General features: G+C 41.2%; 1 protein-coding gene across 1 annotated transcript in view; it reads right to left on the bottom strand.

The window, feature by feature from the left end:
• Positions 1 to 339: 339 nt before the first annotated feature.
• Positions 340 to 26,259, bottom strand: part of LOC122841344 (ephrin type-A receptor 4-A-like) — a 31,344-nt gene continuing 5,424 nt past the window's right edge. The window contains exons 5-19 of the mRNA XM_044134600.1: positions 25,708 to 26,062; positions 13,387 to 13,542; positions 12,278 to 12,790; positions 9,647 to 9,771; positions 9,325 to 9,484; positions 9,126 to 9,237; positions 7,638 to 7,696; positions 6,659 to 6,772; positions 6,384 to 6,569; positions 6,237 to 6,298; positions 5,906 to 6,115; positions 4,454 to 4,630; positions 2,225 to 2,412; positions 1,888 to 2,073; positions 340 to 1,333 (exon numbers count right to left, since the gene is read on the bottom strand). Coding sequence (XP_043990535.1) covers positions 1,216 to 1,333; positions 1,888 to 2,073; positions 2,225 to 2,412; positions 4,454 to 4,630; positions 5,906 to 6,115; positions 6,237 to 6,298; positions 6,384 to 6,569; positions 6,659 to 6,772; positions 7,638 to 7,696; positions 9,126 to 9,237; positions 9,325 to 9,484; positions 9,647 to 9,771; positions 12,278 to 12,790; positions 13,387 to 13,542; positions 25,708 to 26,062 — 2,721 coding nt within the window. The 3' untranslated portion in view covers positions 340 to 1,215. The remainder of the gene's footprint in view (positions 1,334 to 1,887; positions 2,074 to 2,224; positions 2,413 to 4,453; positions 4,631 to 5,905; positions 6,116 to 6,236; positions 6,299 to 6,383; positions 6,570 to 6,658; positions 6,773 to 7,637; positions 7,697 to 9,125; positions 9,238 to 9,324; positions 9,485 to 9,646; positions 9,772 to 12,277; positions 12,791 to 13,386; positions 13,543 to 25,707; positions 26,063 to 26,259) is intronic.

The following is a 26,259-nucleotide window of genomic DNA, read 5'->3' as shown; positions in this document are numbered from 1 at the left end:
AAAGATCCACGATTCTGGATGAATTTGTCAAGAAGAATGGTTGAAGATCCCTCATGCTGATTGCCACAGGAAAAGATCATCGCCAAAAAATGATTGAAGTCATTAAAAGCATCAACCTTGGAGTACCACCAGTTGTTCCACCAGGGTTTTTGGTAAACAGTTAATTCCCTATGTGGTATTTTTTCCTGCACAAATTAAACGTACTTGACCCAATAAATCCAATCGTTCTAAAACTTTTCAGGTTGAGGATCGGCTTTTGTGATAAAAGATTAATTTATGTAAAGGCTTTTTTTGTTGTTGTTGTTCTGCACTGCTGTTCAAAGACAATTGAGCATGACATACACCAATGAGTTTGGCATTTATTGCAACGCAATATGGCACTCATTACATCTCCTCAGCGTTTCTATTTTACAATGTACAAACTTGATAAAAAAAGGACCATAAATAAACAAAATGCTTCAAGTAGCTAATCCTCAGCATCAAAGAGTGTGTGTATATATGGACACAGATGAATGACATTCTAATCTAACGGTCTAAATCAACAAAAGCAATAGTTTGTTCAATCTGAAAAAAAAAAAAAGATAAAAAAAAAACAATTAAATCAGATTTTGATTAGAACAATCCACTGGTGTGAAATCAGTAAGAGCTCAAAGTGATACATTCTGTCTGAGTCCTCCCGCTATCTCTTAAACTTTGCATATTAAGATTACATGAAGACAGCCGACACATCTTAACAAGGAGAGTTCATGTTGAATGGTTTCATGCTACACAGTGTACACACACACACACACACACACACACACACATTCATCAGATAAAACAAACAAACAAACAAAAAGAAATACATTTAATTCAAGTGAAGCGCAAAAACAAAACCCAAAACAAACTTGGAAGCCATTCTGCTTATGCACATGTCAGCCTTCACCAAACAGATAAGGCAAAAAAAAAAAAGAAAAGAGGCGAAATCAGAGCTAGAAAAACTGGATGAGGCATCAGACTGAGCTCTAAGAAGCTCAGTGCTGTCTGTGCCCACGTCCAGTTCAGGGTTTGTAGAAAGCTCCACAGGATGGAAGTTCACAAAAGTGCTCCTCGTTATAGTTTTCTTCTTATTTGCCTTCACTTCTTGTACTTTCACTGGTGAACAGTTCCTCTAAAGTGCACAGATGAGGTAAATAAAATTCTTCTCAAAAAACAGGTTTGTAACTGCTCACCAGTTCAGACCGGGACCATAGAGTGTTGCATGTGTTGCATTTGGGACAACATTTCCTGCTGTACACTTGCAATTAGTATGTCCTGATGTGACGGTGTGATTATTCCAAGTCTGTCCATCTCCCTGTGGAGAAACAAACACACATATGGTTCAGATGTCTGGTAGGTATTTTGCCTCAAAGCACTCAGAAACCATCAGCAAGAGGTACTCCAGTTGAAATTGAACTTTCTGGCCAAAGTGCAAAACATTCTGTGATATAGCATGATGATGCCACCAGCATGACACATTGTGGTGACAGCATCATGCTATGGTGATGCTTTTCTTCAGCAGAATCAGGAAATCTGATTGAGTTTCATGAGAAGACAGGCAGAGCTTTCAGACGTACGATGACACCAAACATACAGTCAGAATGCAAGAGCATGCCACGCTTGTAATCATTTTAAAAACATATATTTTTGCTTTTACTTTTTTGTTGATCGATTACATTAAGCCACAACACATCAAAGATATGCTTGTAACATGACACAATGTGCTCATAGTTCAAGTCGTAAAATGCTTTAGCAGGAGACTGTTCCTACAAGCTGCATCAGGTCATTTTGGTTATGTAGCAGAATCAGCATCAACACTATATCTCTGTGTAATGCAGTAAAAGCACATTTAAAATAAGCTGCACTCACTGGTGTGTGAGAGCCAGGAGGCTTTCAAGGCTGGAGTATCCTGCAGCTGCAAGGACGTCTCTGTATCTCTCCAACCCAATGGACTGCAGCCAATCATACATCGACCACTGTGGCACACACACCTCTGGAACAACAGACACACACACCTCTGATCCCACTCTGGACTCCAGCATGGTCCCCGGAGGTCTGTAGGAAAATAGAGTTATTCTTATTTTGCGGGAGACCGTTACTTGCAATAGTGATAAATTGGATATGGGAGTTCATGCATAGCTGTGCAAGTATTTGCCTTGGCGCACATGCTTGTTTTTATCTGTGTGTATTCACACGCACTATGTACCTGTCCCCTCCTGTGCGCCGCAGGGTGCCAGGGTTCCGTATAAGTTTATCCAACATGTTGAGGATCTGGCTGAAGGAGGGCCTGTCTCCTCGCTCTCTCTCCCAACAGTCCAGCATGAGTTGATGGAGCACCACAGGGCAATCCATGGGAGCAGGCAGCCTGTATCCTTCTTCTATCGCTTTAATCACCTTTATAAAAGGGCAGAGATCAAGGATGATTTTTGAACTCTTACGCCTGTCCGATAATTTTTTTTAACTTAAGCCATCTTTAAATTATTGAACAAACATGAGTACTTTTGGAAGAGATGCCAGCAGCAGTTTGATGCAGCTGCGCTTTGGGCTAAATGTTATGCAAAGACCTGCCAAATGGCAATCAAAACATGCAGACGTTCAGCATGTTCAATATGTTCATCTTTGGTTTGAATGATAAACTAATTGCACAAATTGCAGGTTGCTTTGACCTTTAACTACCACCTGAATACTTGAGAGAAATGTCACAAAATATAGCAGATTAAAGTGAGTAGCACAGGCTACACATTCTGGGGTAAGAATCACTACTATTAGAGCACAAACACATAATAGATTCCCATGAATTGCAGTACATTTCAAATTTAGTGATATGTATGTGTCTTGTAACTATTGTTCTGCGACAGACTGGCAACCTGTCCAGGGTGAACCCCGCCTCTCGCCCGGAACGCAGCTGGAGAGGAACCAGCAACCCTCCCGACCCCATTAGGGACGAAGGGTGATTAGAAAATGGATGGATGGATGGATGGATGGATGTAACTATTGTTGACCTACCGGGTCAGTCATGACAATACCACACCCAGAAAATCTTTTACTAATGTTTGTTATAACATCAACTAACAAAAGAAATTTAAAAAATACTTTACCACAAAATAAAATACATAATATAAATACTAAAAATAAAGAAACGATCAAATACGAAAAAAAAAACAAAAAAACAGAAACTAAGATAAAATTTAAAAAAAAAGTAACATAAGTAAATTCAATAAGAATCCAAAATAAAACTAAATGCAAAACTATTAAGACAAAAGCTTAAAATAAAATAAAAAATTTTTAAAAAGGTGATTTAGTTCCCTCTGCTAGTAAGACAAATGTATACTCTGGTGCAAGCCTCAGGGCTTTTCCCCATAAAGGCAGTGATCATTATATCTGCTTTAGTGGTGAACAATGAGCCAAACAAACTCCTCTGTGGCTTCCCAGGGTGTGATTTCAGACAGTGTGCTCAAGTTCTCAGATCGGAGTCTGATGAGGCATGACAAGTCGATATAATGAGTACCTCTGCCGCAGACTCACTTAAGACAAGTGTGAAGGGAATAAAAAAATAATCCCAAAAGACAACAGCAGACTAAAAAGTGTGAATATGATTTATATAAAACCACTTAAGATTTTTCTTCACCAACTAGATTGACTTTCTCTTTTCTAAGCTGAAAACGTGACGGTACACACTTAGGAGAATAAAAAAAATACTAGACTACATCACATCTAAATTTAAATTTAGTTGCAGCTTGGCTGCAGAATGAAAAAAAAAAAAAATATATATATATATGTATATATATATATATATATATATACATATATATATATATATATAAGAAAACACTTTACAGCTTTCATAAATATCCTAAGAATAATTAGATTGGTGCACAAAAGCAATCCAAACTTGGCCTCAGCGGTGTTTGGAGACAATTTGAAAGTAATTTCTACATAAGTGCGGCGTTCAAAGACAGCGGCTAGAATGCAGTGGATAGGGTGCAACTTATTTAGCCCTCCAATATGCTAAAAAAGCAGCATCTGTTTAATTTATTTTGCTATTTAAATTGGCTCAGGCTAAATCCCTTTTGGTGAGCGAGGAGAGGTAAAAGTTTAATTGGACTGCCATACAAAGTCACAGGACTTAAATCATGTTTAGAAAATTGTTCATTTCAACATTAATCCTCAAGTGCCCAACGAAGGAGCAATTAACAGTTGCTGAAAAGCGGGAACTGATGGGCTGTTTCTTTCCCCAAACCAGCGCTATATTTGTACATTCCTCTAACCTCAAATATGGGTTAATTGTTTTTTGCACGAGGTCGAGTCCACATGTGCTATCAAAACACATCATATAAACCTTTATGTGAGGACAAGAGTGAAGTTGAAACATGGTAAACGTAAGTCAGTGCTGCAAGGAAAGCCAATTTGTTATCTTGCTACTTCGTTTACTCACATCCTGGTTGTTCATGTCCCAGTATGGCCTCTCTCCATATGAAACCACCTCCCACATGACTATCCCGTAACTCCACACGTCACTGGCCGTGGTGAACTTCCTGTAGCTGATAGCCTCTGGAGCCGTCCATCTGATGGGGATCTTCCCTCCGGGGGACAGATAGGACCCAGTTGCCTCCTAAAATAGCAGCGTAATTGATTCACTGAATGATTGAATACCTTTGTTTTCTAATTTATTCAGTATGACTCACTTGCTCATTTCATCTCACTAGAGGAGAAGAAGGGCTTTTCAAACGAATTAATTTAATTCTTGCACAGATGTCCATGCATTTGGCAATTTTTGCCAAAGTAGGTGTTTCAGTTAGTCAGACAGCTTTGGCAGCATTGGAGTACGTGCGATTTTGTGAGTGAAAATGTGATAAAACAGCCAGTAAATATTTACTCAATAAACAATGGAGGATATGAAACTGGTTTGTCATCAATTTCAAAAGAGCTTTTCAAAAGTACTCCTTCCCCTTAAAACCTTTTTACATTTTATCATTTAAGCCAAAAACCACAAACTTGATAGTATGTTTTATGATTTTATGTAATAGACCAGGGGTCTGCAACCTAAGTGGATCATTGAACCTTTCATAATGACTCTTCAGAACTATGGTTGAGATGATAAAAAAACAACAAATATTTAAAAGTAAATGTAACAATTACAAGCACATTTTGCATTTGTTAAAATAAAATAGAAAACAAAAATGCTTTGCAAAAGGAGAATTTCACATTTGCAGAAAATGATGTAAAAAAAAAGCAGTTGCATATGATGACAAGATATATGGCATGTCTTAAAATCCAATAATAAAAATTAAATGTTGATTCTTTCAAAATTACTGCAGAAAATACAGTAGATATACACAAGAAATGAGAGGATGTCTTTCTTTTAAAAGGTTGTGTAACTTCTGTGACTTAAATTTTTTTTTAAATCTCTATAAAGGATAAAAGTGTGTCTTTGGACTTTAAAGATTGTAAACCTAAGTGATAGACCAAGGAGTTATGCATAATTGCAAAGATGAGGGAAAAGAATTTGCTGCATCCATAATTTTTAATTAGAAATAGTCTTAACGCAAAAAAATAGATAGAAAAAAATCTAGTGCAACCATTTGCTTTATTTCACTTTTACATCCCCCTGAATAGAGCAATACTATGGTGAAAAATGGTCGTGGCATCATAATGTGAATATGTAAACCTGAATAAGGCCTTCCAGAAGACAGAAGACACAGTTTCATATTTAGGTGAAAATGTTTGAAAACCTTGTAATAATTTCTATCTGCACCACTTTGTGTTGGTTTATCACATTGAAATCACAAATTAAAATTAATGTAGGACATCAGCTGTTTGTGATTGCAACGTAGAAAAACGGAAAAGGGGTTGTGAATACTTTTGCAAGGCACTTCGCAAGTCTTACCCTCGTGGTGTAGGCGGCCTCGGGGTCGTCCTCCAGAACTCGGCTCAGGCCGAAGTCGGACACCTTACACACCAGGTTGCTGTTGACCAGGATGTTTCGAGCCGCCAGGTCTCTGTGAACGTAGCTCATGTCTGACAGGTACTTCATCCCCGAGGCGATGCCGCGCAGCATACCAACCAGCTGGATCACTGTGAACTGGCCGTCGTGTTTCTGAACCATTAATATCACAGGAAAAATGGGGTCTGATTAACTCACGGCGCATGAAGATACTTCATCAACCATTTAAAACTATGCTTATATTCATTTTATAGAAGAAAACAGATCAACATACACGTAAAAAGGCATCCAGAGATCCATTTTCCATATATTCCGTAATTATCATCAGAGGCTTGCCTAATGAGGGGAAAAAAGTTTGAAATATTCCAGTTAAACTGTGCTTCACATTTTCATACAAAACCAGAACAATAGCACCACTTACACCTCGTGATGACACCTTCCAGTCTGATGATGTTCGGGTGGTCAAATTGACCCATGATGGACGCCTCGGACAGGAAGTCCCTCCTCTGTTTGTCCGAGTATCCTGCCTTCAGGCTCTTGATGGCCACATAGATCTCCCTCTTCCCCTGCGAACGCAGCCGACCGCTGCACACCTCCCCAAACTCTCCTACATGTGCACAGCAAACACCAATGTCAGTGCCAAGCCAGCATGTGTGTGTGGGTTTGTGTGTGCTTGTGCGCCAAAGCGAGACTTACCTATGCCAATAACCCTCTCGATATGAATATTGCTAACATCTATTTCCTTGGCAAACTCATGGATGGCCTGATCCGGGTCCTCATACGTAAACGGGTCCACATAGATTTTGACTCCTTCCATGGAAGGGAGGCGGAAGTGGACAAGAAACGAGGGAGGAGATGGTTGAATGAAGAGGAGGGCGAGAAAAACGAGTTGTATAACTGCATGTTATGTAAGAGTGTTTAGGAAAGTGTGCACAACAAAAGAGAATCTGAGCGATAATAAAGAGAAGGGAGAGCTGTAAAACTTTGTACAATTTTCTCCGGTTACAACCGCACACTTTAGTGCGTTTGTTCTGATTTTATGTGGTAGATAAAAAGAAAGTACTCCATAAGTATGGAGAGCAGGTAAATGGATATAATGTTTTAGAATTGTTTTAGCAAAATTGAAAACTTGATAAAAGTTGTGAAACTCCTAAAAAATGTTTTTTAAATTGTACAATGTGGTCAAAAATTGCTATATGAGGGATAAATAGCCTGCTTGTTGCCATGGCCACACTACCGCATCATGAAACCCAGAGCTAAAAACACCTGGAGATACATATAGGGACATTGTAGGAAATGTTAGAGGCTCCAAATGATTCGAATCTTGAGTGGAGTTTTACAATCCAACAGGGCAACAAACCAGTTATAGTTTACAGTCAGAGCTACAGCAGAAATGTTCAGGTCAAAGGAAATAATCTAGTCAAAGCCCTGACCTAAATCCAATTTGGAATTGGTGTCAAGACTTGAAAAATGATGCTCCCAGATGCTCTCCGTTCAATGTGAGCCGGTTCAAAAGAAAGAATGGAGGAAACATTCACTCTACAGAAATGCAAAGCTGGTGGAGACATTCCCCACAGCAATAGGTGGTTGTAAAGAGACTTATCAAGAAAACATTGAAGGAGCATGAATATTTTTACAAAGCACTGTATTGGCTTCTTGTGTGCGTGTTCAGTACCGGGGTTCAGATGTTTCTCCTCTTCCGCATCCTGCTTGGTTTTGCTGTACTTGCTCCTCCTGAAGAGTCAAAAACAAGGCATTCTTCACACAAAGAGCAGCAACAAACACTAAAAGTTTGATTAATTCCCAAGAGTCTCGTATGAGCATTGGAGCGACGTCGCCTGACAAAAGCAAACGTGTCCTACATTTGTTTTTAATATTTTTGTCATTTCTCAGAGCTGCTCTTAAGTTGAGTTTTTCTTTTAAGGATTTGCAGCAAGCAGAATGCGACAACAATGAGAGGAGAGAGCGACGGCCTGCAGGGAAGCACCAGATGAAAGCATTTCAGGCACAGAGGGAGGAGGGGCGACGCCTCAGGTAGCGACAGATAAAAAGGTGTTTTCTATTAAACAAAGAAACTGTCAAAACCACCTTTTCTTCTGAACAGGTGTGAGTGTGTGTGTCAGTGACTTTGGTCGTGGACGCCGGAGCGCGTTTGTGCGCGCGCACGTTGGCTAACATATAAACCGCGCAGCTGAACACGTTAACAGCAAGCCTGGGACAAAAGGGATAATCACTGTCTCCACTCTAATCCCCTTTAAAAAAAAAAACCTGCAGGTAACACACGTTATTTAATCTCACTGTTGACGGAGAACCCGGAGACTTGTGTGTGTGTGTGTGTGTGTGTGTGTGTGTGTTGCTGCGTATTGGTTATAAAAGAAAAAACATGTTGACTCCAGAGATGCTTACAGAAATCAATACTTATTAAACTTTTATGTGTAGTCCTGTTTAAATGAGGGCGTTCTAAGTAAATTTAAACTATCTTTGCCAACTTAAGTTAAAACATTTCCGACCAGCACGAACAGTTTTTGCTGCTGCACCTTGTTGCCTTTGTGTCATACCCTTGTTTACTTTCTCAGTGGAATATTGTCTGTGTTTCAGCATGTAATTGCGTGCATTGATCCTGTTGGGTGTATTCTCTTGGTAATCTGCAGTGATTAGCTGTTCCAACAGTCTAATCCTAAAAGAAGGTTACATTTATTGATTGTTAAAGAGTAGAAACATTTTTTATATTTTTTTTCAGGGGGAATAGGAGGAGGAGGAGCTTTTTGAGCCAGAACATAAACAGAAAGAACAGTTGGAACAACAGCGGGCAGATTTAGAAAGCAAAGAAGGAAGGAAGGAAGGAAGGAGAGGAGGAAAGGAAAGAAAAAAAGGAAAGAGTTTCAGTTTAACGGTATATCAATCAAATCCATGTTTTTTCCAGACCTTTCCAGATGGTGCATTAAACCCTGCTAACAATGATGTCTTGCCAAAGTAAAGTGTTTTTAGATAATGGAAATTTGCTTCATAAATAGGACTCCTCTGTTACTCTTCTAGAATGTCCCCCTGAATCACACTTAGACTAACATAAAATAGTAAGACACTAATTGTAACTAGTCTAAGTAACATAAAAAGGACAAATACAACTGTTTTGACTGAAGTGTGACCTTGTGTGCTTCTATACCTGCGACTTATGATGAAGACAGCCACCGATATGAACAGTAAGACTCCCACCCCACTGACAGACAGCAGCAGGAAGGCAGAGTTCACACCTTCTCCGATCAGTGGAAAGGGATCTAACAGAAAGGGATAAACGTTTTGTAAAATCAACACTACTGATTAAACATGTTGTCCCAAGCTACAGCGCATTCCAGGATTAGCACCTGAATTGGTGGAGAACTCAAACGGAGCGCTGTACTCGCCGTATCCCGCAGCTGTGCGAGCGCGAACGTGAAACACGTACACAGTGAGCGGGTTGAGGCCCGCCACATCCACACTCCGTAGGAAGGTTCTCATTATGCGGTATGACCTCTCCCTCTGATCCTGATTAGACGAGACAAAAAAAAAAACAAAAAAAAAAAAACAGTCTCTTTCAAATGTCTGACAGCAAAGTCCATCCACACCAGGAGTGAAACACAAACAGCGTCCCTACGTATTGATATTCACGCAGCTGTCCGGGCCGCGTTAACCTATGGGGCCGCTCACCTTTTCGTAGAACTTGACCTCGTACTCCAGGATGACCCCATTTGGTCGGTCGGGCTGTTGCCATGCCAACGACAAGCTGTGCCTTGTTACGTCGGTGAGTTGGATGGATGAAACTGGAGAGGGAGCTGAGAGGGAGCGAAAGATGAGTAGAGATTAAACATTGACACATCTTTTTTTGTTGTTGTTATTATTCTGAAGCGTGTCTGAAATTGTAAAAATGATACTTTCACTGTTTTGGATGCGGCTAATAGCGCATTCACTGAGCTTTTTAATCGAAGTCTCAGGGAGCCAGTGCACCTCATTACTTTCTATTCCCTCGACACCTGCCTCATTTTACTCTTACGACTCTCCATTTCTCCATCATTTTATCCGCATTCGTTCTTTTTATTTTGTGCCTGTTCGCATGATATCGGACCATATGGCAGAGCAGGTTGGACTTGACACATCCCAGGCACACTGTCGTGCTGTGCAGACACAGCAACTTATTTCCCCAAGGCACCTGAAACTAAGCAGGTGTGCTGGTATCTAAATGCCACCATAAAGACTTGAAGCAACGACGCTTCAGATGTAGCAGCACGCAAAAACAAAGCCAATAAAAAAAGGGAAAAGGCTTGCACTAAAAACTAATAAAGAGCATGTGCAAGGGAGACGCCACACATGGGCTGACTCCTTCACAAGTAAAATGAAACACTTCATAAAATGTGGGTGATTTTCTAAGGCTTCTTTGGATCCGTGCTGAGGGTAAGAAAAGCTTCAGCTCTGCTTGGACCAGCGCTGTTGTTCAGTTATTTCCTGACCGTCACGATTTGCTTTTTTTCCCCACCTCGTCAACTTTTTTTCATTTGTATTGAAGTCAGTGATTTCCTGAATACTTTTGACACCATCTCAAGAGCCCCCCCCCCCCCTGTAATTAATTCAGTTTTTTGGTGTGGGAGGACAAAGTAATAACTATGAACGACATAATGGTGATACTAGGGACAACAGTTTCCAGAGGAGGCAAAAATGCAGTTGATATGAATGCTAAAGGCTTTCCGCTGTCAGCCACAACGCCATGCAAGTTCGCTTAACGAGCTAACTATGCTTTAGCTTGACTTTTATACGGCTGTGATAAAAAAATAAAGCACACCCCATTGAAATTTTACAGTTTAATATCGTTTGTGTACATCCAATGTGTTTGGGATGCACTTACTTTTTCACACATGAGCAACTCCAGAGAAGGTAGAAAAACAGGCTTTAAGTCTTTTTTTGTTGTTGTTTTAAATGCTTGCAATTTTTAAGTCTTTATAGTTGGTGTTCAGGTATTAATCTTCCAATCTAAGTACATAATTATCTAATGATATTTTCAAATTTTCTGCCAACTTTAAAAAATTTTTTTAACTCAAAAACACGACAGACCACTGGATGAATGACTGCCCTGTAGCGTTCAACCACCAGGCTTAGCAAGTTGGGGAAAACCTTGATACTACTTGTTACTTCCTGTAACAAGTAGTATGCCAACGACGGAAATTAGGTGTGCATATATATATTCCCAGTACGGAATATATACATGCACAAAGTTTAACTTAACTTTGTGCATGAACCAGGCTGTACCTTGTTAGATCTTTGTAAAGTTTGTCTGTTGTGGAGGGGTTTTATAATTTCTACCTCTGTTCTGGCTTTAAGGTAAGGTTGACCAACTTATAAAACATAAAAACTCGTTTACATTCATGTTTATTTTATTTTTTTTCTTTTAATGTAATGTTCTGTTTTAGGTGGAAGTACACAATTTGATTTCAATTTCCATACAATTAACACTTTTAAAACAAGATTAGTTGTAAGAGGACCTTTCAAAGCCATATGCGTTTATTATGTTGTTTACCCTTTTCGATGCAAATGTGTGACAGTTATAAACCACAAGCGTTTACCTGCTAATGGAAACAAAGGCCTAAATGCTTAATGTTGCCGGCACACCAATAATGCATTTATGTTTATTTAAGTCACATGGTTGAAGCTCTTCTTGGTGGAAAAAAACAGGGCCTGCACCTGCAGATGCTCCATTAAAACAGTGAGCAACCTACGCCTACACTGGCGCTCTGATTTTCTCACCTGGTTACAAATGTTGGACACCCACCTATGTAACAAATGTTTAGATTTTAGCAAACAACAACAGGATCAGTAAGATAAAGTACTCAAAGAAAAGAAGGCATCCGTGCCAGTATCTGTGGAGTCATACTATTTTAGTTTTGGCTCCAAACAATCAAAGAGGCTACAAAAAATACAACTACTACTAAAATCAGAGTAGGCCTACAGTCAGCAAGGTCACTTCAACAAGACATAATCAAAAATAAACCTACGCCTTAAAATATAATTCTAGCATACAAGTTTTTTTCAATGTTTCTCAAACATATTTACCACAACTAGATAAAAAAAAAAACCAAACACTGACACTATTTTTTGAAAGGTTTGCTCGTTTCATGCTTCCACAATTTTGACCATTACTCATGAGATCTTGCCTCCCTCTGGGCACGCAGCAAACAGCAGTTTGTGCTCAGCTGACCCACTTATGGAGCACATCTTTATAAGCAGATTTCTTGTTATTACTGGAGTCAACAATCTGACACATTTGTCACACGCAGCACTTCTTCCCCTCACCTGCTTGGTTGGTGGTGAGGCTGACCGATGCACTCTGTGATGCCCCTGCACCGCTGACCAGGGAAACCCCGTTGCGGGCGTAGACAATGAAGGTGTAGTGTGTGTGGGCCCGGAGCCTGCTCACCACCATCCTGGTGGTCTGAAGGCCAGTCTGGTCCGGAGAGAAGAGCACGTCTGAGCCACAGGGGAGACAAAGCTGGGTGCTGGAGGCAGACTCTGATCCGGGCCACGGGTATTCACCGGGCCTGCTCTGGAAAACCCCTCTGCCAAGCTGAACCTCAGGTCCTACAATGCCTTGGTCTGACTGCATTCCCATGCTGCTGCGCTGTACCTCAGGCTGGGAAACCGTGTGATTTCTTGGCGGCTGACCATGGCTTCCGGTTTGACATATGAGACACTCCAGACTATAACTGATGTCGCTTCTGCCTCCCAGCCGCCGAGGGGGTGCCCACTCCAAGACCACCGATGTTTCATTCACCACAGAGATGAGCTGCTGTGGTGCTGAGGGAGGCTCTGGAGATAAACATAAAACCAAAACCAACTATATTTACATCTACATCACAAAAGGAAGGAGGAACAATAAGAAGGCAGAGAGGTATTTCAGAGGGCTGTCCTTGGTTTAACATGAAGACATCTGGTATTATGCTGAAAACCATATGGCTCTGGGATGCTTTTGATGGTTTGGTTGTTTTCTTTTTTGGCATCTAATGTTATGTGTGTGTGTATGAGAGACTCGTGAACAAGTGTGCGTTCATTTTTCCCAGGCGAAGGAAACCATGTGCTGTATATAGGCATAATTAGGTTTAAGACACACAGAGCAGCGTCTTCAAATTTCTCGCACAGACTCAGAGAAAGAGTAGGAGCATTTATTCAGTCCTCAATGTCTGGTAGTTATCACTACCAGACAGGATGTAGATGGTGCCTTAGTCATAAGCAATGGGATTATAAAACAGGGGTGGCATTCACATATGTTTGCTTAGCCTTCTGTTGGGAGGAGATAGAGAGTTTGGGAAACAATGCATGTTCTTCCTTTTTTTTTATTTGGGAGAATTGCACGCACCCATCATTAGTTACTTCCATTTTAACCATTTTTGTGTCTGTGCTCTTACGGGTACAGGCCATGGAGGGTGGGTCAAAATCTGCACGGAAGAATCCTATGTGGCAATCACAAACGTTAGCACCGTCCCTCAGTGAGCGGCTGTGAGGAGGGCACTTGGAGCAGCCAGGATCTGAAGACTTGGACTTGTAGAAACCAGCAGAACACGCTGCAGAGAGATGACAGAAGACACCAAATTACTTCTTTAAAATAATGTCGATAAAGAACACCAAAGAGGTCTGTAAGCTGCAGTGGTAACAATAGCTCAGATTTAAATTTACATAGTTGCTTTTGAGCTTTTGCAACTGGTCCTATCTGAAAGAATATTTGTAGGAACCAACATAAAGAGAGCCTATGGTTTCTTCTTTAAAGAGGAACTATTATTTATTTTCCAGCTGTATAGTATCATTTTATACCACAATCAAGTAGCTATGTTAACTTCAGTTGTTATGAAAATCGTCTATGTACCAAAACATGATATTTGACTTCACATCATAAACCTATGCGACGCCTTGAAAATAGACTCTCTCTAAGAAGCTCCTATCTTTTCTGACATTACAACACGTCTCCACGTATGGCAAGAACATTGCTTCTCCGTGCCATTCATCGATCCCGTTTACCATTCTTAGGACTGTTTGTGTGATTAGCTCAGTAGACGTGCAGTTTCACCAGATTTTTGATCATTTCTGCTACCACCAAGCCAGATGGAGGTCTGGAGGGGAGGTGTGAGGGAGGGCCGCTCTGTGTGGCGGTAGCTCGGCAGGGGACTAACGCTCCAAGGTGGATCTATGGGTAAATGGGCGCACATTTAAGGAATTTTCACACAAAAAATGCATGAATGATTTAAAGGAGCACTCCAGATGTGTTTGATGAGGGAATAACATGTTATGTTTAAACATATCCAGTGTCGACTGATTCTTTTCTAATTATTCTAGATAAGTTCTCGTTTAGGTTTAGATCTGGACTCCAGTTTGCGATGTGAAGGTTCTCTGGTTTAGATTCTTCAAATGGGTCTTTGATCTTTAGAGCATCTTACTATCTGACACGGACATCTTTGTCTGTTGTTACTGAGGTTTCACATACTCACGTTGTTACCAGGGTCTTTTTTTACATCGTTTTTTTTTTTGAGTCTGTTGGTACACACCATCCCTCAAAAGGTTTACCCACAGAATGAATTTTCAACCAGGTGTTCAGCAAATTCTGAGAAAATTTTGACAACATTTCCAAAAAGATTTTTTTTTTTTCCTTGGGATGAAAGAGGTTTTTAGATGCCAGTGATAGCTACTGAAAGTTCTTACTCAACGAGTGTAAGTCAAATGTGGGAAGGTAAAGTTACAATATGCCTCACAACAAAAGCAAAATGTTCCACTGAAAAGAAAACTTTGAAAATTATGTGCAGACAGTCATTCCTGACATGGGTTCAAATGCAAGATAATCCTTGATCCTTATTTTTGACATCCTGGTCAACATGTTAGTCAGCCATTGCAGTTTTAGGGCTCAAGGACAAACAACTGTAGAGGAAGATCTTAGGAAAGAAAAAGATACAGTGCGAGGGGGAGGGGCACTTTGACTTCCATTATCTTGGCTTTTGATGAGTGAAGAAAGAAGCACCTAAAAGAACATTAACTGATCGGCTCCCACTCACACGCGGAGAACGGAAACAGTGGAAGTGAATACATCAAAACTGCACAGTCCCATCGGCCCACACAAACACAACTGACATTTAAATACATGAAAGAGGAGAAACAGAGAAAGAGAGAGGGTGACAGAGAGATGTGGAGGGGTAGTGGAGGGAGGGAAATCTTCTCTCCATATACCAAGGAGTTCATGCATTGACAGAGCCACAATGCAATAAATGAGTGCATAATTATACTGCTTGACATCTACTGCTGAAGCAGAAGACATCGCAAAGCGTGGTGGGTTCAAGCAATTTTTTATTTGCATGTTTAATTTCACAAGGAAAACCTTTGCTCGTTGCTGCTGAAATTCTTTTCAGCGCCTCCTTTTTCATCATCAGTTCCTATTCATCCTTCTATCTGGGTCTCACCGGCTTTCCCAGTTCCATCCTTTGTTTTACAACCCTTTCACATTTCCAAGGCGCTCAAAGACATCCCAGTGGGAGTGGATAGGAATGCGGGAATGATGTGTGTGCTCAGATGTGTCAGTGTGCTTTATGACGCTCGCATCACTAAATGAGAGGGAGGAAGTCTTCCCTGTAATCTACTCTGACCAACTATCCTGCCCCATCTGCGCTCGGCTCCACAGATTTGCTCTTTCACACAGTCTTCTGCCCGTCCTTTTCACATTTCACATTCTCCCCCATTTTCTCCCTCTTCACTTCCTCTTCGACCTCCAACTCACTGGCGTTCTCCTCTCTGTTAACTCTCACTTGCTGGACGCGTCTTCATCAAGCTCCATTTGAGGCATCATTCACGTGCTCCACAGCGATACCAGTTGAAACCAGAACGCACGTAAACACACATCCGAAACCTGTAAATTCATAAACAGCTTTACAGCTGATAACAGGGGCTTTCATCTTGTGAATGATTCATCCCGTCGCATCAGGTGATAGAAACAACTGAGAGATAAAATGCAGCGTAGTCATAATTCGCCTGTTGCATACATGCCTTTGTTTGCAGCCGTCGATGTAAAAGTCCATTGTTGGGAATGAAAGGTGAATTAAATGGTAAAAAAAAGACTTATGGAAGCATTTAAACTGTTGAGGACCTCAAGGTTGATTACAGGACCCAACGGGAATGCCAGGAGGAGAACACTCTGCTTTTGTCTCTGTCCTCTCCAGTCCTTATTGCCTGGATGAAAAGAAAGGGAGGTATTTGAAGCCATAAACTTCTGTCAGCACCCTCTCATGTCTCTATTCTTTCTGTTTTCTGTAGCTCTTTGTGTCTTCTTTAGCACTGGTTTTGACAGGAGGGGGCGAGTGCTGGTGACCTGGAATAAGAGCTCATGAGGGTGTCATTAACCCGACATTAACCCTGCGCTACCGAGGGCTGAGGAAGTGCCTGAGTTGGACGATAAAGTGGGAGCAATGGGGACAAACACACAGGTCCCGATAATACAAGGTGAAAACTTGAGTGGAATTGTCTGACTGTGGACACGTTATTTTACCGCCTGTTACAAAAAGACAATAATTACACTGAAATCAGCTGTTAGGAAATTGTAAGGGATGTTGAAAGGGTTGTGGAAAAGACAACACAAGGGGAGAAAAAGACAGACTTGGAGCGAGAGATAAAGAGGTGAGAAGAAAAAGACAAAACGAGGAGGAGGAGAGAGGGACTCGGAGGGGAAGGTGCCCTTTGATTACTATCAGCATTGTCGGCATTTGCATACGCATTCTTCTGCTACCTAAAATGCAAATGCGGCTCATTGCAAATCCGAGCAAGAGCCTGGTCGGCACACTGTATGCTGCACATGTGTGGTGGTGTGTGTGCGGATTCTCCTTGACCCGTTGTTATCTGTCATCATCCCTTGTTCCTTCGTAGCAGAGGGGTGGAGATGGAGGAAGTACCCCTTACTGCTCTGGTCTGACACCTGTCTGTGTGATGGATGGAGGCAGGGATGGATTGATGGATGAAAGGGCCGATACACTGCCACAAAAGAAAGAAAAACACTTTGACTGCCAGGGGTCATGCCCCTTTTAATTAAAGCCTGTAGAAATGCAGATGATCATTTCCTTGTGTACAAACATGGCGAAGGAGCTGACAACTTTTTGCTTGGTGAAATGGGGTCAGATTTAAGGAACTTTGGAGCTCAGATTAGTATAAACACATAACCTATGCAGTTAGGAATAAAAAGTGGCCAAATTCAATACTACCAGGAAGTATCAACCTCTCTTTGTCATGGAACATGTTGGATTTGGATATAATAGCAGTTTTTGGGACCAGGTAAGGACCTAAATTCTCTAGGGGTGGAATCAGTACCATGCTGAGGGTTTAAATGAACAAGGATGGGGGAACTGAGACCCCTTTTCAGAAGTCAAGCTAAATAGTAAAAAAAATTATCGAGAGTGCACATTTTGCTATAAATGACTGAAGGAATCGTTCTAAAGACATATAACACTTCCTTTAAATCTCAAATAAAAACTCACTTGTTTAGGACTGTATTTGAAACGTGATCAATTACAAATTTAATGATGGAACCTGACTTAATGTGTTTTGATTGTTGATTCTATGTTGCATTGTGTTTCTGTGTTTGATATGATGTAAAGCACTTTGAAATGCCTTGCTGCTGAAATGTGCTACACAAATAAAATGATGATTGATTTGATTTTGATTTTACTAAAATTTAGGCTCCAGTGTTTATTTGACATCACAGGTCTCTTTTACCTCCATCTTTTTGTAGGTGAAGAACTTGAAATATTTGGGAACAACTGTTCTAGGGATGGCTATACTAAATAAAGGGCTTACCAGGGCAGCAGCCCAAGCACCTAAGGCTATGGGAGCCCCATTTTAAAATGAACTGTTGTTTTGCAAATAAATTTTTTAAGTTTCTGAAGTTTCCATCACTGCGAGATGCTTTAATTGGTTGTGTCTTCAAGTGGATATTCAATGCATGAATAATGTCAACTCCTCAATCACTTTGCCTTCGTTCTAAAATGGTAAAACCCAGTTTTACAAGAAGTGCTCCCTCACACATATGGTGGGACATCGCCTCTACTCCAGTATAAATATTCAATGGAAGTCCACAGAAGGAAAGCTAGAAATATTTTCTGGATGCTAATCGTACATCTTCATGCATTAGAGTTAAGAGAAAACCAGCATCTAAATTTCAAATCAGCCTCAACATTTTGGTTGGTACATCTGCGATTTCAGACCGTCTGTCTGAAACCTTTAGATTTTCCACCATGAGGGTGGCTGCTTTCCATCTCATTGAAATAAAAGGAAAAATCACAAATCTGGCTTAAAATTTCTGAGGTTTAAAGAGAAATGTGTAAAGACTGGTGAGTGTGTGTATGCCTACCCAAATCCAAGGGTGAATACATTAGCATTTGAAAAGCAGTCTACAACAATATCCCCTCCTCCCTATCAGACACACATCTACCCCACCACCAGCGGCAGTAAACCCCCTACTCCTGACTGAAAATCTCAGAGAAGAGTTCAGGAAGAGAAAGGAGGGATAATGAGACCAAGACAGAGAGAAACTGAAAAAAACGCCGGAGCCGATGCCAGAGAGCTATAGACAGCCTGGTGGAACTGGCAAAGCTCCTCTACATTAAGACCAACCTGGGAGATGGAGACAATAGCACACAAACACATGCATGCAGTCTGATTCTGGTTGGAGGAGTGCAAACCACTCCCCCCAACCTGAGTTTGGCTCATTTCAGACAATTACTCGTGACTCTCCAGCGTCTTTCCTCAGACTGTCACCTGCTGTGCACAAACACACCCTTGCACACGCACGCACACACACACAGACACACACTTCCTTCTCCGTTTGCCCCTCAGCACTGCTCTCCAGGCATTCCTGGGCATTCCTCCAAACAGCAAGTACATTTGAGGCAAGGCTTTGTTGGGCAGAAAATCAGAGATACGATGCACAGGCGCACACTCGATTACACGCACACACACTGTATGTTAGCAATCCAACATGTCCTGAGTCCAGAAACGCCGTGCAATAATTAGAGAGGCTGAATGCAGCGATTACGCACTCATTCCATCATCTGCTTGGTTCTTCTTTCTATCATCTCTCTTTCACTGTGGCTGCCTTTCTGCTCAAACGCTTTCTGCTGTTTACAAGACACTGCAGGTGCGTTGGAGGGAAGCACAAGCATGAAATCTCTCTGGATGGAAGTGAGCACACAGGCAAAAATGCTCAGACACACAGAAACATTCCAACCCTCCCGGGCTGCAAGTCGAGGAGAATCAGACGACAAAAACGAGAGGAGGACGGCAGAGAGGAGCAGAGACAAAAAGCAGAAGGCTCCTCTTTCATTCCGCCTCCCCAATAGTTCACATTTCAGATGCTCTCTGTGGTCTCTCCTTCCTCGTTTCCGATCATCCCAGACGGAGCGCAGCTGTCAAACTTTTGACGTCTTCATCTGCCTCGGTCATGACCCCGCACTTTGCAGCTAACCTGCCAGTGTATGTGTGTGCGTGTGAGCGGCTGTCACTCAGGGTTTTTGACATCTTCATCGGGCTCAGTCATGACCTCGATCTTAACCAGGGCTATAGAAAAGATGAGGGAGGTCCCTCTCTCTTGTGTTTTCTGTGTTTGTCCCCTTTGCTCCCAGTGATGGACCCCTCCACCACTGTGGGAGGAGCAGCCCATGTATTGATGCCTTCTGCTGTCAGTGGCCTTCTTTCACCCCCTTCTTTCCCCATTCAACATCTAATCCCTTCTTCCTCTCCAGAGCTTCTCTTCTCCATCCTCATTACCCTGCGTCAACACTCCAGATGAACTTTTCACATCACCACATTGTCTGAATCTGCTTGGATTTCGGCTCATTTTAGCAGCAAGTTTTTGGATCCCTTGCAGGAGTAATTGGTGATTACACTTTGCCAATATCAACAGTGACTTGCTTAATTTTCACTCCCTCTTGACCCTTTAGGCATTTTGTCATGCCACATCCACATTCTTCAATATGTGATCGGTCAAGAAACATGTTTGTTGGTTTCAAATATTTCTCGCAAGGTAAAATCTAAAAATGTAGAGTAAAAATTTAGTCCACTTCACACACATGCCAATAACAACAGCTGCCTTTAGAAGTCCACATGTGTGAAAGCATCAGAGGTTTGGTAGAGAATCAGTAAGCAGCATCAGGAAGACCAAGAGGCACACCAGAAAGGTTAGCAACAAAGTTATGATAGCTTAGAGCAGAGTTTGGTGAGAAAAAAAAAACAATCAGAAAGAACTGTTCACTCCATAATCTGAAATGGAAGAAGTTTGTTAAAACTGTATTGGGAGCAGTTGTCACTTAAGGGGAGCATTAATTAGTAAATCAGCCATCAGCCCCATGGTAACTTTGAAGGAGCTGCCGAGATCCACAGCTGCTGTCTAAGAATCTGTACATATTTTGGTCAGCACTCCAATAATCTGGTCTTTATGCAACACTATGAAAAGGAAACCATAATAGTCATAAAACATTATGCCTAAAGCTTGTCAGAAGCAGTTTAAGGTAGATGGCAAAAGAAGAAGGAGCTCTGGTCAGATTAGATCAAAGCTGATTTTTTTTTTTTTTTTTTGCCAGAATGGAAAACTATCTGCACATGACCCTACACACCCCATCCCAACTATAAAACATAGCAATGGAAGTTCAGGGTATCCTCCATTGAGGATACGTTTCTTCAACAGAACCCAGGAATACAAAGCTGGCAATGGAAACTGCTTTTATGAAGTATTTACTCAGGGAGGCTGGATACAAATGCATAACATTTCTTACCACTTACAAATTATTTACTGCCTTGTGCTAAACTTACAACTCAGCATTACTTGCATGACAACACCTTTGATTTAACATCTTCTTTAAAGTTTTACTCCAGAGACTGTTTTTTTTTTTTTTTTTCTTAAAGCATCCAGAGTTAAATTTAATACAGAGGCTAACATTTTGTAAATATGTATATTCCGTTTCTAGGTGGGTATCCTGTTATGGCTTTCATACATGTCTTACAAATCCAACTGAAGCTAGACACAGATTACTGTAGCTTAATAGGAAGAATGAAAACAGGAAGAAAGACCCACCCTGTGTCCATTCAAAGGTAACAGAATCTGCCTACCAGCATGTGAAACTCTTCCTCCCTGGAGGCCCTTGTGCTCGGCCTGCCTGTGTTTCTTATAAAAACACAAGCATGGTGCATCCACTTAGGAGGCTGCTTATTGCTATGAGCATAATGGATGCAGCGATTGTAATTTTTTAAAATTTTATTTGGTAATAAATATTGCGGACCTGCGGCAGAGATTTGTGGAACATGAGCAGCGCTGGCAGTCATCTACTTACTGAACAAGACTTTTATTAACTCTGATTTACAGTTTTGATGAAGCTGAAGCTGTTTTTCACATCTTACCCTGGGAATAAGAACAGGGGCTCTTACACTCCAATGAGTACAAGTGTCTCTACTTTGGCCTTAGATGTGTGGAGCTATTGCTGACTGAATTTGGGGATATTTATCAAATTGAAGCCTTTTAAATGTCAAACCTGCATGATTTCATCTTCCTAAGAGCCTCTGCAGCAGAACTGTTAAAACTCTAATTTGAAACAATTTGATGTTCTCTGTTACTGGGAGTTTTTATTTTAAGAAAGTGATTTCCTTGGTGCAGATAAATGTGGCTGACCAACATAGAGAGACCTCGTGGGCTCACATTTCCCACTGCTCAGTCTAGAACGTGGAATGGACAAGATCAAGAGAATGTGACACAAGGAGAATGTGAAGCTGATTAAAACCAAATCACCCTCATGTACAGTTCCTTTTAAAAGTCTTCAAACCCTTAAATATTAAAACTGGAGATAATATGATGGAACTTCAAACCAAGCAAGACATGACCGTCTAGCTAAGCGGCCTGGTTGGGAGAGGAGAGCATTAACCAGAGAAGAAGCAGCCAAGATTCTGCTAAGATTTACAGCCCAGTTGGGAGAATCTGTCAAGGACAACTATTAGTTGTGCAATACAAAAATCTGGCTCTTATGGAAGCTTGACAAGAATCAAACCATTGTTGAAAGGAAGCCTTAAGAAGTCTCTTTTCACTGAATACAGCAACCAAGAAAATGGGTGCTTTGTTTAATTAACAACAAATATCTAGCTAAGAAACCAACACTGCACATTAATGTAAAATGTGCAAAAAACACAAAGAATGGTGGTGGTAGCATCATGCTGTAGGGAATCTTATCTTCAGCAGAGATAGCAAAGTTGGTCTGTGTAAGTTGGAAGACTAATGGAGCTAAATGAACCTAACCCTAACCCAAAACATGCTGGAAGAAATCCAGGTTTACCGTAGTTGCAAAAAGACTGCAAGAGGAGGAGTTAACCCCCTTGCAGGATAATCACTCAGAATGTGGTTTAAGTTTGTGGCTGGAAAACAACGTAAGTGTACTCTTCCAGACATTCCCCCTGCAGATCTTCATCACGACAATGCTTCTCATTTACAACCGATGGACTGACAGTGTAGGACTGACAAGCAGTTTGTACGATAAACTGGTGGGAGCAATGGGGACAAATACACTGATAATAGTGTTTGCCAATTGCTGCCACTAGTCTGAAGGAGCAGAGTGGCAGGAGGGGGAGAAGTTGGAGGATGAGTGCTGGGTAATTAGGTAGTGAACCGAATCCCCCACATGACTGAAATGGGAGATTGAGACTTTCATCCATAACAGAACAACAACCAACCAGGTATGTTTTTGATGAGGGAATAACATTGTATATTGAATTTACATAACACCCCCTTTAAATACACAGTAATTTGAAATGGTCTGGCGTCAACCTTTAATTTATTTTTGGAGTTTGCATCTATGAAATCAGACTTTCTGACTGTCTATTAAACAGGTCTTAATAGATCTTCCAGTTCTCCTGGCGGTCTGTCTTTTTATTTTTGAACGTGGAGTTTGCCTTCTCTGTCAGTAATTTTTAGTTTAGTTTCGTTTCTTTGACCACATTTACTTATACCAGCCTATTTATTAGATAGAAAGGTATATAAGCTACAGTTCTTTTTAACCAGTCTGCCAAAAAGCTTTTGTTTACTTTTTAATACAGTGAGGTAAAAAAACTAAACAAAAAACAACGCATTACCATTTAGTTTTTAGCAGCAGAACTGGGATATCTTGTTATGATGCATTGTTTTATTGAAAGGGGATAACAAAAGAGAAAGCGCCACACCTAAAACAAGGTGAATGAACATTATGAACACAATGCAGAAGGGAAATCCTTGATAAACAGAGAAGAAATCAAGAATAGACATCATGACAGAAAACCAGAGCGATGCATCATCGTCATTTGATCAACTAATGTGTGCCAAGTTTTCAGCGAACAGGTTTTTGGCAATTCCCTTGGTTGTGCTAAAATAGTAATTTCTGTCTGTTCAATTCTGTGATCTTTGGTAGTTTTAATAGATTCCACTTACAATATTGGAATAAAATACTAGCAACATTAGTAGTGAAAGAGCCAAACGATCCAGAGTGAAAGCCTGGTTCAACTCTTGAACTGTCTTATGCTAGAATGATTCATAAAGTAGAGCTAAGTGGCTTCATTTGTAAAGTAAAAGAAAAATCTCTGAAAATTAAATAAGTGTTTGCCTTGCTACTAGAACTTGTTTGTCTATGGTTAGAATATTCTCAAACTTTATAACCTCGGTGACATGAGAAGACTAAGACCGTTCTCTATCAGTTATCCCTCCATCCAAATCTGCCTTCCGCTTCCCCTTTTTTCCGCAGCTTTTTAACGGAAACAATTAGAAACGTTCAGGTCTCTATCTCTGGCTGCTGAGACAAGAGATTCTTCGGATCAGCGCTACGAATTCATCCGGACTTTGATGGATTTCCCCTGATGCAGCTGCTCCAAGCCAACAACCTGACAGGCGGTGAGAGAGGAAGACGAGAGAAGAGAGCTGCAGATAGATAGATGGCACTTCACATCTGCTGGACGTTCAGCAGCGTCAAGGGGGGATCTCCTAAATCTCGGAACATATTTCAGTCCTCAAGGACGACGCCGCAGCCCTCCTCCTCCTTTCAGGGGGAACAAACGGGGCAGGCAGGATGGAGGTTTCAGAGAGCGTTTGTCTCACACAGAGAGAGGTTTGGCGGAGTTGTTCTCACTGCACAGAATGAAATGTCAACTTTTTCCGCCTCTCTTTTTATTGCCAACTGGCACAGAGTTGCATCCCGGTCCAAGCGTCTCCTCTGTTCTCTTTGAGTTATGGTTCTGTTTGTTATACAATTAGCCCGCCAGGATGGGCACCATAAATAAAGCCAAGGGTGTAGATCAGCAAGTTGTCCCCCCCGCCCCCTTTCACTCTCTTGGTCCCGGTCCATCTGCGTATGTATGTGTCTGAGCTGACATGTTGTGTGTCTGTTCCATGTGGGACTGAATCGTGGGAGTCAAATCTTGTCGTAAAAAAAAAGCGCCTCTCCTCTGTCTGTTGTCTCCGAGCTCCCCACATTGAGACAAAACTGCACACATGTTTTCACATCTGCACCATCAAAACGTTTCAAATGAACTGCTCCACAAGAACATGAACCAATGTCGCCGGCCAGACGGTCAAACATGCAACTTACGCTCACGCTTACACGAAAGAGCTTCCAAAGTGAAAGCATGTAGCCGGCTTATTAACAGTAGAGAAGCTCTGAGAGGAACATGCTAACAAGTTCCAACTCATTTGATGAATTTGTTCTGCGACTGAACTGCGAGTCACACATTATTTCTTGACTGGGCACAGTCCGACTGTGGAAGTATCTCATCGCTGCGACTTTGCCAAGAAAGCACCAGGGCAAACTCTGTCAATGTAACGCATTAATTAGTTTAAAGCAAGGATGCTGCAAAGCAGATTTTATGGCTTTCAAACAGACGGAAAAAAAAATTATCATGGCCGTTTAACAACTTTTTACTTGGCACAGCCCCCTATATAATCACAGGTAATAGAGATGGGGGAATGGTCTTTACATTTTATCGTTGCATTTTGTAGTATTTTTGGGGATGAGATTAAAGCAACCACAAAATTAATCTAAAGATCAACCCAATATTTTATCACTGCATACAGTTAGAGCCTTACAAAAACAAATGGTAGCTGGAGTGCAGCTCTACTGAACAACTGTACACACTAATTTTAGTTAATAATTTGCAAATTCTAATTCAGCATTGTGCCTTTTGTTCATCAACTGTAACAGAAGTAGTATTTTGAACATTCAAGTTACAAAACATGCAAATCATACACACTGTTTATTTTGTTTTGTTTAACTCTTTCAAATGAGTAACGATGATTGTTCTTTTTTTTTTTTTAAAGAAGGAGAAAATCTTTTTCTTACAATTTTGAGTTAAGAAAAGTCCCAAGAATTACAACAACTTTTGGATTGAGATTGGTGTTTTAAGTGTGAGTTTACACAGCACTATTACTGTGTTAACAAGACCTATAACAGTCACAATTGTTTCTAAATGTATTTTTAAATTCATTTGAAATGTATAGCGATTATGTAAAATCAGCAGACTTCATTTGATAAATCCCAATGTTTTCCATCACTCTTCTGTAGACTGATGGACTGAGTGCTAAAAATTGTCATTAATGCTGCTGTGGGAATTCCAAATGCTGGCATAAAATAATCTAATGTCTATAGTTGACAGGCATTCGGTCAAAAGAAGCTGCCTGGAAGGAATCACTGCACCCAGCAGCAGTTACCTACCTTTACACGCGCCGCCCTGCTCTTCATATCCCGGTTTGCAGAGACATCCGCCGATAGGAACCAACCACTCTCCATCTGCTCCACAGTACATTTTCGGCTCCTCTCGCTCCTCTGATTGGTTGACGCACGATCCCCTGACCTCAACCAGGGAAGACGTGTCAGCACCGGTGACCGTGTCGGGAAAGGTCGCCAAGTTCCGGACAGTGAGCGGGCAGGTTTTGTAGAAAACCCGGACAGAAACCAAAGCGATGCAGGCGCCCACGTCCTGAAAGGCCAGGTAGAAGCCCTTCCTTGTCGTGACCTTCACATCTCGAATTTCTGTGTTCAACTTCATGATGCGGTCCCCAACATCCACCTGGAAGTGAAGAGGATGGAATAATCTTAATGGAACGCGCGGTAAAGCATCTCAGTCCGGTTCACTTGTTCAACCTGAATGTGAGAGTTTCAGCTGAACTATTGCCGATGTTTCCATTTTCAGCACTTGGCTTTCATTCAGGTGAACTTTTATCGATTTCACAGGTAGAGTAACCGTTAATGCTTGCAACACATAAA

This window comes from Gambusia affinis, linkage group LG12, assembly GCF_019740435.1.
Source record: "Gambusia affinis linkage group LG12, SWU_Gaff_1.0, whole genome shotgun sequence".
Taxonomy (NCBI): Eukaryota; Metazoa; Chordata; class Actinopteri; order Cyprinodontiformes; family Poeciliidae; genus Gambusia; species Gambusia affinis.
The sequence above is the reverse complement of the archived record's forward strand: the minus strand, read 5'-3'. Positions and strand labels throughout refer to the sequence as shown.